At 42.7% G+C, this 15832-nt stretch overlaps 1 protein-coding gene and 1 non-coding gene across 2 annotated transcripts; one reads left to right on the plus strand and one right to left on the minus strand.

Annotated features, from left to right (window-relative positions):
- Positions 1 to 4922: 4922 nt before the first annotated feature.
- On the minus strand, positions 4923 to 15826 carry LOC130191701 (serine/threonine-protein kinase pim-2-like). Its single transcript, XM_056411364.1, has 9 exons — positions 15783 to 15826; positions 14520 to 14632; positions 14268 to 14365; positions 14099 to 14146; positions 13918 to 13988; positions 5686 to 5842; positions 5376 to 5556; positions 5108 to 5281; positions 4923 to 5014 (listed from the first exon to the last, which is right to left on the minus strand). Exons 1-9 carry the CDS (start codon positions 15824 to 15826, stop codon positions 4923 to 4925), a joined length of 978 nt encoding a protein of 325 aa, XP_056267339.1.
- LOC130192074 (5S ribosomal RNA) lies at positions 6183 to 6301 on the plus strand. The gene has a single exon (XR_008831336.1). It is a non-coding gene; the product is annotated as a 5S ribosomal RNA (ribosomal RNA).
- Positions 15827 to 15832: the final 6 nt, after the last annotated feature.

Genomic DNA, 15832 nt, shown 5'->3' on the forward strand with positions numbered 1-15832 from the left:
TCTGTCGGTTTCATTCAGTGGCGGCTGGTGACATTCTTTTTGTTGGGCGGAGCGGTTTAAATAGCACTCGACAATGAGAAGAAACAAGGCTTTGAGTAGAATATTGTAAAAAACAAAGCTTTATTTCAAGAAAACACCGTGCTCAACTGACTCCTGCTCGGTCGGAAGTGCAACTGAAGCCTCGCCATCGAGACACAACTCATGGAGTAGATGGTGGTGTTCGCCGTACTCTTTCCTTTCTTTTTAAAAATATCTTGAACCCAAAATCAACGGTTGGTTGCGCACGCAGGTCCGCTCCACAGGTACACCGTGCTGTTTTGCCCGGCAGGTTTTTGACAAGACGTTTTTGATGCGGCTGTACACGCACACGCACGTTTGGCCAGCGCCCGTAAAGGGGACGGGGCTTCACTCAGTGATGATGAGTGGCGATATATTATTTTTAGTCACATTTAACTTAAGTGGTTGTTGACAGGGGCTTACTCCTACTCTGTTGCTTCTATGTTCCTCCACACTCCATGCTTCCACAAATGAGTCTTGCTTTCACTGTTTCTGCAGATGTATGCAGTTCATTTTGCATGAAGGGGTTCAGTATTGACAACATATTTATTTATTCACAGAACCAAAGCATTGGGATGAAACGAGAAACTATTATCCGCAGCCTTATCCTGTACCTTGGTGAGAAAGAGGAGGCGTTATTTGAAGACTGCCTGGTAAGTTTTTAAAATGTATTTATTCATTTTATTGTATCAAAGTTTGTGTAATGTTTAATTAGCTGTTAGTTAATTAATATGTTGATACCATTGTCTAAATTCTTATTGTATGTTATATACAGGTGGACAGCCGCAGTGATGCATCTCAACACATCGTGAGGATCGTGGTTGTCCGTGGCACCGATGGAGAAGATCCCGTTGACGTATCGATCCTCCTTGAAGGCAAGGAGATGTTGGCGGGATGCGATTTATTTACTAAAAGACTGGTTTTAAGCATCGTACAAGGGTTATTGGCACGGTGACAATTTTCTCTTGTGAAGGTTTTGGAGGGGATTCCCCCCACGACCTCAAAGTCTTATATTTAGGTAGATATAATATATGTAATATAAAGCAGGAGGGTTATATCTGAGAGACAATTGGGAGGTCAAGGGTCAGTCTGCAGAGTATGCGTGCATGTGTATATGTGTGTGTCTCTGCCTGTGTGTGTGTGTCTCTGCCTGTGTGTGTATGTATGTGTCAGTGTGTGTCTGTGTGTGTGCGTCTGTCATTCTGTGTGCGTATGAGTGTGTGTCTGTGTGTGAGTATGTGTGTGTCTCTGCCTGTGTGTGTGTGTGTACGTATGTGAGTGTCTATGTGTTTCTGTCAGTGTGTGTGTGTGTGTGTATGCCTTTTATATTGTATTGTTTGAATAAATATAGACGTTTTATACTACTTCAAGCTTAACAGATAAATCTGACATTTATTTTGAAAGGTTCAAAGGAAGCGCACTTTGTTTTAGGTTAAAATGCGAACTTTATGGTGTAGATTACGGACAAATGCGCATTTTATAACAAGTTTAATAGTTGATTTGACCCGTATGGGACTAACTCTGTTAAGGTGGTGATGAGGTGGTGATAGTTTACAGTTTTAATTAATGTATTGTCACCTAAAGAAAGAAAATAAAGGAGAGTCACCAGCAGTAAATCTTCACGACAATTCATATGATCCGTTACAACGCTTATTGCTGTCAGAATACGAGCGAAACATATAAAATAATAATAAATAAGACTAGAGGACGCTTTTTCCAATTCATAACAGAATTGTAGAAAAGAGAGATAACAAACGGCAAAGATACGTTGATCAGAGACGTATTTGTAATACGTCAAATACAAACGTAATCTGGAGAGAAATACATTTCAGTCAAACGTAACTGCAAATTGAATTTTAGGTCTGGGGGAACGTAATTTTTGTGATGCAGGGTTGCATAAATGTACACAGACTGTTTCAACATTCATGTTGGTGTTGTGTCAAGTTCGGCACCTGTTCTGTCACTTGATTGCAGATTAAAACAAATGTTTATATATTTGTATTTTATTTTTCTTTATTATCCTAAGTGTGAATTTCTTGACACTGAATTTTTATTTAAGAAAAACAAGAGTTTTTATAAAATTGAATCTTATTTGCTGACAAAATAAATATTTTGAATTGCATTGTGGCTGTGATTTGTGATGTATATAGATTATGGTTATTTACTCTAAAATTAAGTATGTTATACTTAACACTGTCTAGTAGGATTTACTTAATCCTTCAACAGTAAAAGTTACTTAGTTAGTGTTAGTGCAAATTGTTACGAGGATTTTATTAAGTAAATCCTAATTTATAAAGTATAATAATATCTACTTAGTTAATTCATAACTCTAAATGATAGATTTTACTTAATAATTTCATAACATTGAAATTTCTGTTTGTGAAAAAGTTAAGTAGACTTTACTTAATTAGCTAAATAAATATTAGTTATGTTTAAGCATAATTAAGTAACAATTACTTAGTATTTTCATGGTTATTTACTCTAAAATTAAGTATGTTATACTTAACACTGTCTAGTAGGATTTACTTAATCCTTCAACAGTAAAAGTTACTTAGTTAGTGTTAGTGCAAATTGTTACGAGGATTTTATTAAGTAAATCCTACAAGTTATTTCTTTGAGTGCATGCTTGGTATTGATTGTTTCTTTCTGATGTCAGCTGCTTGGCAGGAAGTGACCAATTGTGGTTTTAAAGCTTTTGATTCTCATGAGAGAGTTGAAAGAAGTCACTAAAACATTAGACTTGCAGTCCCTCACAACCAAAACAAAGAGCTGAAAGACGCTAAAGGCGTCACAGTGCAGTGAACTGCATAGTCAGGCGATTCCTCTCTGTGAATTTATTTTCTACAAAAAACCCTTTCACATCAGTGTTGGTATAAACATATTGACTGTGGCTGCGTTAAGTGTTTTGGATCATTAAAACAACATATTAAAGTAGTATTTTTCGTGGATTCATCCAGAAAGCTTAATTCGGTAAAATCAGCAATCAATATTCTAATAAATTCTAATATAAAAGCAATTAAAAAGAATCATAATGGACAATTTGATGAATACCTAGCAAAGGTATACCAGATAAAAATAAAAGTCTGATTTATCTATTAAGAGGAAGTAGATTAACACGTCTATAAATTACTTTTCCTGGTCTATACTGTCGTCTCCATTTTATTTGTTGATTTTATTTTTTTATTTAGATTTTTTTTGTAGTGAACTTAACTATTTATTTTGTCTGTATCTGTTAATTCCCTGAATTTATTTAAATACCACTGTGTGTCCTTTATTGACAAATCCCAATTCACTCACAACTAATGATCTTTGCAGTCAATATTATTTATTTGTATACCGTGTCTCTTTCACTATAATGATATGTAGGCCCAGCCCATGGCTCTCGACGAAGACGAGGAAAAACTCCCCAACATGGAAATTTGGGAAGAAACCTCGGGAAAGGCTGTTCGAAGAGAGATCCTCTCTCCACGGACGGCTGGGTGCTACGACACCGAAGAAGGAATTCCTCACGTTCTACTTCCTGTCGGAAGGAGTTCCTCACGTTCTACTTCCTGTCAGAGAGGGAGCATGCAGCATCAGTATCTGGATGACACGTGTGCCTGGCATTGGATATTAATGATTAGAATAATATAATAATAATTCCAATTACTTACAGAATGTGCTGGTATAGCTGAGCCATATGCTGCAGAATGGCTGTGCACGATGGTGGCATCCATGAAGATGTCAACCAGGAGTTCTGCTTCCTGTCCTGGTTGAGTCCTTGAAGATATCCTCCTGTAAGTCAAGTCAAAGAGGGAGCATTGTTAATAACATCTGCAATAATGGGATGGATTGGTAGATTGTAAGTGTGTTTGTGTGTGTGTGTGTGTGTGTGTGTGTGTGTGTGTGTGTGTGTGTGTGTGTGTGTGTGTGGTTATTTAGCCATTGAGATTATTCATCTGATGTGTCTCGCAGAGGGTTTTCTTCTTGGTTTTCCTCCATAATAGCTTGTTACAGGTGTGTTGAGCTGTTTCTCTGGTCTGCAGTGTGTTTAATCCACTTGCCATTTGATAGCCGACTGAGTAATAAGTCTTTTTTATTATTCTGCTCTTGCTTCTATAAATTAGTTTAGCAGATAGCTAAAAGCAGGTCCATGAAAAGAAGACCTAGGAATTCGAAGTAGAGTTTAGGGTTTTAGTTATCATCTTTTATTATATAAATGAAATGAACTTATAAACTGTCCAACAACATAAAAATACATGAAGGATACCAAGCAGTACAGGAGAAAAGTAGCTAACTACGGTAAGAGAGAAGGGATAGATTCAAGAACAAAAATACAATTACATTCTACGCCACGTGGCGTCTCTAATGCAACATATGGAAATGTGGGGCAGAACAATAATAATAATTCTAATTACTCACAGGATGTGCTGGTGTAGCATAGCCATATGCTGCAGAATGGTGTCCCGCCGCCGTTCCGGCCAGCCCTAGTTCCGGCCAGCCCTAGTTCCCTATGTCCCATCGCTGCCCCGGCCGACTCCAATTCCCCGTGTACCGTCGCCGCCCCGGCCGACTCCAGTTCCCTGCGTCCCGTCGCCGCCCCGGCCAGCTCTAGTTCCCCATGTCCCGTCGTCCCCTGGGCCAGCCCTAGTTCCCCGCGTCTCCTCACCACCCCGGCCGACTCCACTTCCCTGCGTCCCGTCGCCCCCCCGACCAGCTCTAGTTCTCCGCGTCCCGTCGCCGCCCTGGCCGACTCCAATTCCCACGTGTCCCATCGCCGACTCCAGTTCCCCGTGTACCGTCTTTCGCGTCAAGTCAAAGAGGGAGCATCTTAAATGACATCTTTTATAATTGGATGGATTGGAAGACTGTATGTGTGTGTGTGATTATTTGAGCCATCGATGACGTCTGAGCTGCTTCAGGGAAGGACGTTGTTTGGGGTCTTCCATCAAACACAGTCTTAAGAAGTCCTGGCAATCTGGAGAGAGCGCAGGAGGAGGAAGCTGAGGGTGAAACATAAAATGAACAGAATTGTGTCTGCTGACATGTGTGTGAGGATGTTTCTTCTTACTTTCGGACAGCGTCTCGCTGATTGTCAGAGACTTTTCCATGAACCTCTTGGTCATAAAGTCTTCACCGGTGTGGAGCGTTTCGAACAGGACCACTCCCATCTGCCACACCGTGGTGGGTCCGGGTCTGTTCTGGTTACAGCTGTACCACTGTGGAGGTACGTGTTGATAGGTGCCTAGAATATACAGATGTGATAATTAGATCGGAGCTTTGTTTCAAGGTTAAGGTCTCAGGTGGGTGAAGGGCCGGAGTAAAGCTGGAAGTTTCACCGTAGTATCGGCGGTATGAGGCCCCTTTCTTCACGAAGCGGCTCAGTCCAAAATCAATAAGACGAACTCGCGGGATGTCCGAGCCGGTCTCGATCAAAATGTTCTCCACCTTTATGTCCTGGTGAAAAATGTGTTTCTCCTGCAGGTCGACTGCTGCATCCACCAGCTGTTTAAGTATGATCTGACAAAAAGAGAGAGGTGACGGGGGTTGACATGTGTAAATTCAACCCTTGATTGCTAAATAAATCCCTTAAGTAGCCTCTAAGTTCCTGTACAAAGTTTAAAACACACAAGACCCTCCAGCTGTTACCTTGGCCTCCTCCTCTGGTAAGGAGCCTCCTTTGTCCTTGATGTCGTTAAGTAGGTCTTTGCAAGGGACCGGCCTCTCGTGGACCAGGATCAGCTCCTTGTCCAGATTGTACCAGTCTAGTAGGAATACTGGTGCCCCTAGCGCAGGGGTTCCCAAACTTTTTAGGCCACGCCAGGGGCGTCTCTAGGATTTTGATACATCTGGGGCTTAGCCCAGAAGAGTGAAGCAGATGACCCACGGCGAGCGTTGTTGACGGGGGGGAGTGCTAGTGAGAGTGTGCGCGAATGTGTCGGCACGTATCACGGCAGAGCGATGCGACCCGAGAAGTGTTAACGCGTAGTGTGCCTCTCCACATGACAGCAGTGGTGCCAGGGTTACGGCCCGACTGTACGTCACATCCGGCCCGCGGATGATAAGGGGAGAATTTTTTTATTATTTTATTTTTATACATTTTTGTCTCCGTTTCTTCAAAAGGCTCATTTGAAAGCTCACTTTTCACTTACGGCCATACCACCCTGAACACGCCCGATCTCGTCTGATCTCGGAAGCTAAGCAGGGTCGGGCCTGGTCAGTACTTGGACGGGAGACTGCCTGGGAATACCTGGTACTGTAAGCTTTTCCCACTCTTTCAAAAAAGCCACAGGCTTCATTTAGTTACGAAAGTAAGCCTGTGGCTATTTTGGTGCATTTCTAATTTATATATGTAGGCTACTTGCATGGATAGGAAAATGTTACGTTTTTAGAGGGTAACTGTCTCCTGCTTTAGGCTATGTAATTGTAGGCCTCATTGTGAGGCAATTTTGGTGCCAATGCAATTTCTTAATGAACACGTTTCTGTGATGTGTAGTACCAACTGTGCCCAGTTGATGACAGCCTACTGGGCCCAGTTGATCCTCATAACTTGAGAAGACCCTGAATGCAGAAGCCGAGCTGTTGCTTGTCTGATTTATTTCTGTTTTCTCAAATTAGTAAACTGGTAAAGTACACCCAAATATAACCTATTTGTGTACCAATGTTTTTTAGAAGATTACTTTGTGTTTTGTTTAACAGCTATGCTGTTTGAAAAGATTTACTGTCAAGTGCTAGCTAGACTGATATTTGCCCTGTGTAACCTCTTGTCTGACTCGTGTACATTCTACCTTTTTCTTAATAATTAAATGAATGCATTTGTTATGTTCTGGTCGGTCAATTCAGACTGAATATATTAATTAATGTGACTGAAATTTATACATAAGTGTTGTAAATGTTTGTTAGTAATTTGTTAACGGTTCGCCGTAGTGACGCAACGCCGCCATCATCAGTAAAGTCTTCATCATGAATGCCACAGTGACTCTGGGCGCATTGCCAAGGCGCAGTAAAGAAGAGCTCAAACTTCAGGTGGCAACATATGGGTTGACTATACATAGTAATGTAAATTATTGTTGTGTTTGGTCAGGGAGAAATGGACCAACAAGTAGAGATGATTGTTTTCACTGGAAATGTCAAATAAAATAAAATAACTTGAGAAGACGCTGAATGCAGAAGCCGAGCGGTTGTCTGTCCGATTTATTTCTGTTTTCTCATGCACAAGTCTATCATCCAGCTCTGAGACCTGTAACATCAGCATCTACATGTGAGAATGACATAGAAAATCTTCACAGAAAATATCATACATGTTCCATTTCAATGCATCGTTTGAGAGTTTAGAGCCTCCTTGGCTCATTGTGTTATCTATATTAAAACTGGTTTGTTTTAATATAACTAACTGTGGCTTAAAAAGTACTGTATATTTACTTTAGTTATACAGTACTTAGCTTTCTGGCGTTCCTTCTAGATCATCAGAATAACCAAGAGTGATTTAGGTTATTTCTTGCACTGTCAGTCCCTTTACCTCCTTGATGTACTTTACTTTGTTCTGTCCCCAAAAGGTTTCCCAGTTCTGTTGTGTTTTGGTGGAGGGAGGCACTTTCCTGAGAAGTATGATCCTACTTGAAAGGCAAGGAGATCATCCTTCTACCTCTGGTAATCTGCCCGTTGGCTGTGTGTGTTGAACCACCGCCAAGTGGGGACTTCAATTGTTTCTAGGTCGAATGGAGCATTCCTTGTAAGAATTTAAGGTTTAATGACTGAAAGAAAAGGTTTTCTTTATTTATCATGTCTCTCTCCTGGTCCCTTTAGGCCAGTTGACCTTTGAAATGTGTCTGGAGATTGTATTGCCTATGCTATATATTTGCACAAAGACACAAGTTTAACCTGCAATAACAGATTTTTGGCCATTTGAAGACAGCGTAATTAGCTATAAACACGACTATGAGGCGGCGATCTTGTTAGCGAGCACTTTCCTATTGACACATTCAGCAAATACAGAGCAACAACAGCATTTATCTGGAGTTGTGTGTCTGTTACATTACATTACATGTCATTTAGCAGACGCTTTTATCCAAAGCGACTTACAATAAGTGCATTCAACCTAGAGTACAAACCAAGAACTACAAGAACACAGGAAGCAACACTTCCTCAACTCAGTCGAACCACAAAAGCACCACAATAAGTGCCATCCCAGTGCCACTGAAATGCAAATCTGTGTTTTAATCCAGATATAGTCGGAAAAGATGTGTTTTCAGTCTCAGGCGGAAGATGTAGAGACTTTCTGCTGTCCTGATGTCAGTGGGGAGCTCGTTCCACCACTGAGGAGCCAGGACAGCAAACAGTCTGGTTTTCGAGTGATTAGCTCGAGGTGCAGGAGTCACAAGTCGATTGGCTGTTGCCGAGCGGAGGGAGCGTGCCGGGGTGTACGGTGTGACCATATACCGGATGTAGGCGGGGCCCGAACCGTTTAGAGCACGATGCGCCAGAACCAGTGTTTTGAAGCGGATGCGGGCAGCCACGGTAACCAGTGAAGAGATCGAAGGGCGGAGTGGTGTGGGTGAATTTCGGGAGACTGAAGACCAGTCGAGCTGCTGCATTCTGGATGAGCTGCAGAGGTCGGATGGCCTTAGCGGTAGACCAGCCAGGAGGAGTTGCAGTAGTCAAGGCGTGAAATGATCAGAGCCTGGACCAGAACCTGTGCCGCCTTCTGAGTAAGAAGAGGCCGTATTCTCCTGATGTTGTGCAGGAACGCGTCGTCGCAGCGATGTTGGCTGTCAGGGAGGTTGACTGTCTAGTGTCACCCGAGGTTCCTGGCAGTCAGGGTAGGGGCCAACACAGAGCTGTTGAAGGTGGTAGTCAGGTCATGGGTGGGGAGCCTTTCCTGGAAGGAATAGTAGCTCGGTCTTGTCAGGGTTGATCTTCAGGTGGTGAGCAGACATCCACTGAGAGATGTCGGTCAGACAGGCAGAGATTCGCACCGCCACCCGTGTTTCGGCCGGTGGAAACGAGAAGATCAGTTGGGTGTCATCAGCATAGCTATGGTAGGAGAAGCCATGCGAACGAATGACAGAGCCGGGAGAATTTGTGTACAGAGAGAAGAGGAGGGGACCCAGGACGGAGCCTTGAGGAACCCCAGTAGTGAGAGGACAAGGATCAGACACAGATCCTCTCCAAGTTACCTGGTAAGTGCGGTCGTTAAGGTAGGAAGAGAAAAGCGCGAGTGCAGTGCCTGAGATCCCCAGGTCCTGAAGAGAAGAGATAAGGATCTGGTGGTTCACGGTGTCAAATGCTGCAGAAAGGTCTTGTCGAAGGTTGGGAAAAGATGACCAGGACGGCAAAGTAAAATTCAAAACAAAGTGGGTTTATTAAGTGTGGTAGAACAAAAGTCTCAAAGACACAAAACATTTAACGTGCAGCACGGGCCTGGATGAAGTCAGCTCAAAGCATTGTTCAGTAACAGACTGGCCTTCTCCAGGAGAACATGACTCTTTATATCTTTAAGAGCAAGCGTGATTAGATAATATAGATGGAGACGTCACTCGGTTTAATCTTTGTCCGTCTCATCGTTGGAGCTCAGGGTGGTCCCACCCTCTGGGCTCACGACAGCAGCAGTGGTTGGTTAAAACAGATGGAGGTGTTCCTGGTTTAGACTTTGAACACCTTCTGATGGAGCTCAGGGTGGTCCCACCCTCTTGGCTCACGATCTTCTCGTCATCCTCATAATCAGTGTGTGTGTGTGTTGTTCTCCATCTAAAGCAGGAGCTGTGTAGTTTCTTTAATATAATAGAAACTAAAAAGGCATTAAAACTATCTGTTGCTTACATAAACAAGTTCTTTGACGGTGACAGGTACGGCTCTTATTTAAATCTCAATTCTACGACTGAGCGGTCAGGGTGAGGTCAGAGCCAAGGGTTGCACAGAGTTCCTGATTATCTTCCCTGTGTGGATGTGTCATCTTCTGGCCGAGGTCAAGAAGTGTTTGTTCCTACAGTATCTGTGCTTCTTATCCAGCAGTGTCAGTATGTTCCAAAACATGTGGGTGAGCATGCGTATGAGCTGTTCTCTGGTCAGAGCCCGAAAACGGAATTGAGTCATAGAAGGACACGAGGTTTGGTGCTTCGGGGCCTTAATGCAAAGTGAGGGACATGGGGTACTATGTATGCATTTTTATATTCTTAACAGTCTCGAAGGATAAGGACAGAGGAGAGAGAGGCTGCTCTAGCAGTGTGAAGCTGCTCAGAGACAGCAAGGAGGGCAGTCTCTGTCGAGTGGCCGGCCTTGAATCCAGACTGGTGAGGGTCAAGAAGGCTGTTACTGTGGAGATAGGAGGACACTTGGCTCAAGATAGCTCGCTCCAGAGTTTTGGAGAGAAAAGGAAGAAGAGAGACCGGTCTGTAGTTGCTGACTTCAGACGGGTCAAGCGTGGGTTTCTTCAGGAGAGGGTTGACTCGCCTCCTTCAGAGAGTTAGGGAAACAGCCAGTTGAGAGGGAACTGTTAATAAGATGGGTGAGAAAGGTCAGAAGGTCAGGAGCAACAGCCTGGAGAATGGGAGACAGGACGGGGTCAAGGGCGCAGGTGGTTGGTCGGGCGGAGGTCACCAAGCTAAGAACTTGATTGGGAGACAGGGGTGAAAGAGGAAAGAGAGGGATGAAGAAGTTCGTGTTGGTGAGGTGATAGTAGATGGATTAGTAAAGGAGGGCGTATGTCGTCTATCTTGTTTGTAAAGTAGTCGACAAAGTGGCTCGACAAAAGGGTGGAAGGAGGAGGGACAGGGGGATCAAGGAGGTTGGAAAAGATAGAGAAGAGTTTTTTAGGGTTAGAGAAGGAAGACTGAATTTTGGTCAGGTAGAACGAGCTTTTGGCTGCAGATATAGAGGAAGAGAATGAGGAGAGAAGAGATTGATAGAAGAGCAAGTCTTCCGCTTGATTCGTTTTTCGCCATTTTCTTTCCGTCGCTCGCAGGGTGGCTCTCTCGGCCACGCACCAAGTCCGACAACCACGGCGCCGTCCACTTTGCAAATGTATCCCCAATATTCACTCTTGTTTCTTGCCTCCACCAACTCCTGAAGCAAATACCTGCCTCTTTAGCAGCTAAATACTATTTTCACCATGCTTGGTATTGATTGTTTCTTTCTGATGTCAGCTGCTTGGCAGGAAGTGACCAATTGTGGTTTTAAAGCTTTTGATTCTCATGAGAGAGTTGAAAGAAGTCACTAAAACATTAGACTTGCAGTCCCTCACAACCAAAACAAAGAGCTGAAAGACGCTAAAGGCGTCACAGTGCAGTGAACTGCATAGTCAGGCGATTCCTCTCTGTGAATTTATTTTCTACAAAAAACCCTTTCACATCAGTGTTGGTATAAACATATTGACTGTGGCTGCGTTAAGTGTTTTGGATCATTAAAACAACATATTAAAGTAGTATTTTTCGTGGATTCATCCAGAAAGCTTAATTCGGTAAAATCAGCAATCAATATTCTAATAAATTCTAATATAAAAGCAATTAAAAAGAATCATAATGGATAATTTGATGAATACCTAGCAACGGTATACCAGATAAAAATAAAAGTCTGATTTATCTATTAAGAGGAAGTAGATTAACACGTCTATAAATTACTTTTCCTGGTCTATACTGTCGTCTCCATTTTATTTGTTGATTTTATTCTTTTTTATTTAGATTTTTTTTGTAGTGAACTTAACTATTTATTTTGTCTGTATCTGTTAATTCCCTGAATTTATTTAAATACCACTGTGTGTCCTTTATTGACAAATCCCAATTCACTCACAACTAATGATCTTTGCAGTCAATATTATTTATTTGTATACCGTGTCTCTTTCACTATAATGATATGTAGGCCCAGCCCATGGCTCTCTACGAAGACGAGGAAAAACTCCCCAACATGGAAATTTGGGAAGAAACCTCGGAAAAGGCTGTTCGAAGAGAGATCCTCTCTCCACGGACGGCTGGGTGCTACGACACCGAAGAAGGAATTCCTCACGTTCTACTTCCTGTCGGAAGGAGTTCCTCACGTTCTACTTCCTGTCAGAGAGGGAGCATGCAGCATCAGTATCTGGATGACACATGTGCCTGGCATTGGATATTAATGATTAGAATAATATAATAATAATTCCAATTACTTACAGAATGTGCTGGTATAGCTGAGCCACATGCTGCAGAATGGCTGTGCACGATGGTGGCATCCATGAAGATGTCAACCAGGAGTTCTGCTTCCTGTCCTGGTTGAGTCCGTGAAGATATCCTCCTGTAAGTCAAGTCAAAGAGGGAGCATTGTTAATAACATCTGCAATAATGGGATGGATTGGTAGATTGTAAGTGTGTTTGTGTGTGTGTGTGTGTCTGTGTGTGTGTGTGGTTATTTAGCCATTGAGATTATTCATCTGATGTGTCTCGCAGAGGGTTTTCTTCTTGGTTTTCCTCCATAATAGCTTGTTACAGGTGTGTTGAGCTGTTTCTCTGGTCTGCAGTGTGTTTAATCCACTTGCCATTTGATAGCCGACTGAGTAATAAGTATTTTTTATTATTCTGCTCTTGCTTCTATAAATTAGCTTAGCAGATAGCTAAAAGCAGGTCCATGAAAAGAAGACCTAGGAATTTGAAGTAGAGTTTAGGGTTTTAGTTATCATCTTTTATTATATAAATGAAATGAACTTATAAACTGTCCAACAACATAAAAATACATGAAGGATACCAAGCAGTACAGGAGAAAAGTAGCTAACTACGGTAAGAGAGAAGGTGTTGGAGTTGGACAGCGACACACCACCTGGACGGTACTCACTGGGAAAAACAGCGGTAGACTTCTACTTTACAATTATTAGCGTTTTATTCAGAAATCAGGATACAAGTAGACATCATGCATGGCCCCCCTCCGGCTGGTACCTAGAGTTTTCAGACCAGAGAGAGGCCATAAATGACTGAAGGAGACTAATGGCCGCATCTGGACCCTTCCTTATCTACCTGCCCGGTGAGGTAAGGACTGTGATTGCTCTTTCTAACCTATGAGTATACTGAGCTTCTTTGTCGGTGACCACTTCTAAGATATAGGGACGCGGGGGACGGGGGGGGGGGGGGTGTGTATAAAACTTCCTTAGAGAATGTCACCGTTATCTTCTTTAGATCAGTCAGGGGCCAGGTCAATAATTTAACCCTCATCCAGTCTACTCCATCTTTACACATAAGCTTTCTGCACATAACATTAGGCTATGCTAAGCTATAATATATATTCTTTACAAAGGGATAGATTCAAGAACAAAAATACAATTACATTCTACGCCACGTGGCGTCTCTAATGCAACACATGGAAATGTGGGGCAGAACAATAATAATAATTCAAATTACTCACAGGATGTGCTGGTGTAGCATAGCCATATGCTGCAGAATGGTGTCCCGCTGCCGTTCCGGCCAGCCCTAGTTCCGGCCAGCCCTAGTTCCCTATGTCCCATCGCTGCCCCGGCCGACTCCAATTCCCACGTGTCCCATCGCCGACTCCAGTTCCCCGTGTACCGTCTTTCGCGTCAAGTCAAAGAGGGAGCATCTTAAATGACATCTTTTATAATTGGATGGATTGGAAGACTGTATGTGTGTGTGTGATTATTTGAGCCATCGATGACGTCTGGGGGGGGGGGGGGGGGGGGGGGTGCTAGTGAGTTTTTCTAGTGAGAGTGTGCTCACCTGTGTGCACGGATGTGTCAGCGCGTAACACGGCAGATGCGCGTTATGGGAGCGGCGGCGCTGGGCTTAGCCCAGAAGAGTGACGCAGCGAAATTTGTAGACATAGAAACACTCTCAGACAGCAGCTTGCTGTTACGTGCGCCTGCTGCCAGTCTGACTCCGCGCACCACACTTTGGGAATCCCTGCCCTAGCGGACCGCTCGTTTCCTCCTGCAGTCTCAGCATGACGGCCACCTCGATGGAGAGCTCCCTCCCATTATAGTCCTGAAACATCACAAACAAGGTTAAAGGAGGAGAGAAAACCGCGATGCGTCTGTAGAACATTGAGGAAGAGAGAGAACCGTTATCACAATGAAGCAGATGGTAACACTCACCACGTGTTTGCAGAAGACGTAGCCTTCTGCTATGTGTTTAATGGCGACCTACGAGACACAAACAAGACTGGTTTTAGCTCTCCCTGAACATATCAAGTGTGTGTGCGTGTATTTCATTAAATGTGTGTGTATGAGTATTTGATTTAATGTGTGTGTGTGTGACACTTACGGGCAAACCATCTTCTCTGCGATAGCCAGCGAACACAGCTCCACATCCTCCTGCGCCCAGTTGCTGATACATTTCCTGGTATTTAGCCTCAAATTCAGCTGAACAAAGAAACACATATTTTCCTTTAATACCATTGTGATTGACACCAATTGGAAGCTAAATGCTCTAATAGGAATCTTTTCTATGTTATAGTTAGTATAAATCTTAATGTTGCACTTGCATGAGGTCAAACCCGAGTCAAACTCTACTGACCTCTAGAGTCCTTCTGTTCGGTGTCCTCCAGGTCCAGCCTCCTTTTCTTTTCTCTCTTAGGGCCTTCAACATCTTGCCGACTGTCACTTCCTCCACAAATGAAATGCAGCTTTCTACAGATGGGGGAAAGATACCAGAAGAACTATGTCCTGAATGAGGAAATGGACACAGACAAACAACATGAGGTATTGTCCTTTGGTGGTATCTGACCATGCATTAATACAATGAAACATTTACAGCAACATCTACTTCCATAAAGTTACTCTGGATAACCTACAAGCCTCACTGTGGTCAGTCTCTACTGGACCAACCTTCTCCCAAAAAAAGTCCCATATCTGCACTTGTTTTGCTTTGCAAAGATTGCACGTTATTGTTATTTTGAAAAGATATGCAGTGTAACTAACACTCAGTAAAACTCTTTATTCCCAAATATTCAATCTTATTTTGTTTCGTTTTTCACAGGTTGCACTTTATTGTTATTATCTTGAATGGGTATTCAGTGAAAAACAGGTTAATTGCAGCCACAATGAGCGAAATGTGAAGTGTGTTCAACGGTAACGTATGTCATTAACAGTGAAAAACCTGTAGATGTGACACAAACTATTGATTTTCTGAAAAGATCTAGTCAAAGATAAGTGCGAAATGAATTAGTTTTAAAGTGTCATGATAACAGACCACTTTGCATTACATATAACTCCTGTTTAAAATGTTCATTAAGCAACGTTATTTAACTCATGGAAATGTAAGGCATTCTATATGTGTTCATTGTTATCTGACTGAAAGGCAGACTTGGTTATATTATATTATCTGTGGTTACATTGTCATTTAATAAATAAAAGTAATTGTGACAGTAAAAATAAATTGTTTTATAACAGTGTATTTTCATGTAACTTTTGTGGTTAAAAAAATGTCTAAAGGAACTATTGGCCCCCGGGCATCTTTACATTTGGCCCTCGTTGCAAAAAGTTTGGACACCCCTGCATTAAACTATTAAACTTTTTATAAAATGTGCATCTGTCCGTGAGATCTGTATCCGTGCCATCAAGTTCGCATTTTAACATAAAACAAATGTGAGATTAATTTGACCCTTTCAAAGACAAAGTGAACATTATCCAAACCAGTTTATCAGGAAATCCCACGTGGCGTTCCGAAGAGTGTGTCTTCTCAGTCACATTTGGGTAATATCAGATGGAACCACACTGAGGTCAAAACCATCTAAAATTACACACACACACACACAGACACCACACACACACCACACACCTGCTCGCCGCACTGCCGGGTGGAGTTGGTTCAGGATCAACCATGTTAAT

This window comes from Pseudoliparis swirei, chromosome 3 (genome assembly GCF_029220125.1).
Source record: "Pseudoliparis swirei isolate HS2019 ecotype Mariana Trench chromosome 3, NWPU_hadal_v1, whole genome shotgun sequence".
Taxonomy (NCBI): domain Eukaryota; kingdom Metazoa; phylum Chordata; class Actinopteri; order Perciformes; family Liparidae; genus Pseudoliparis; species Pseudoliparis swirei.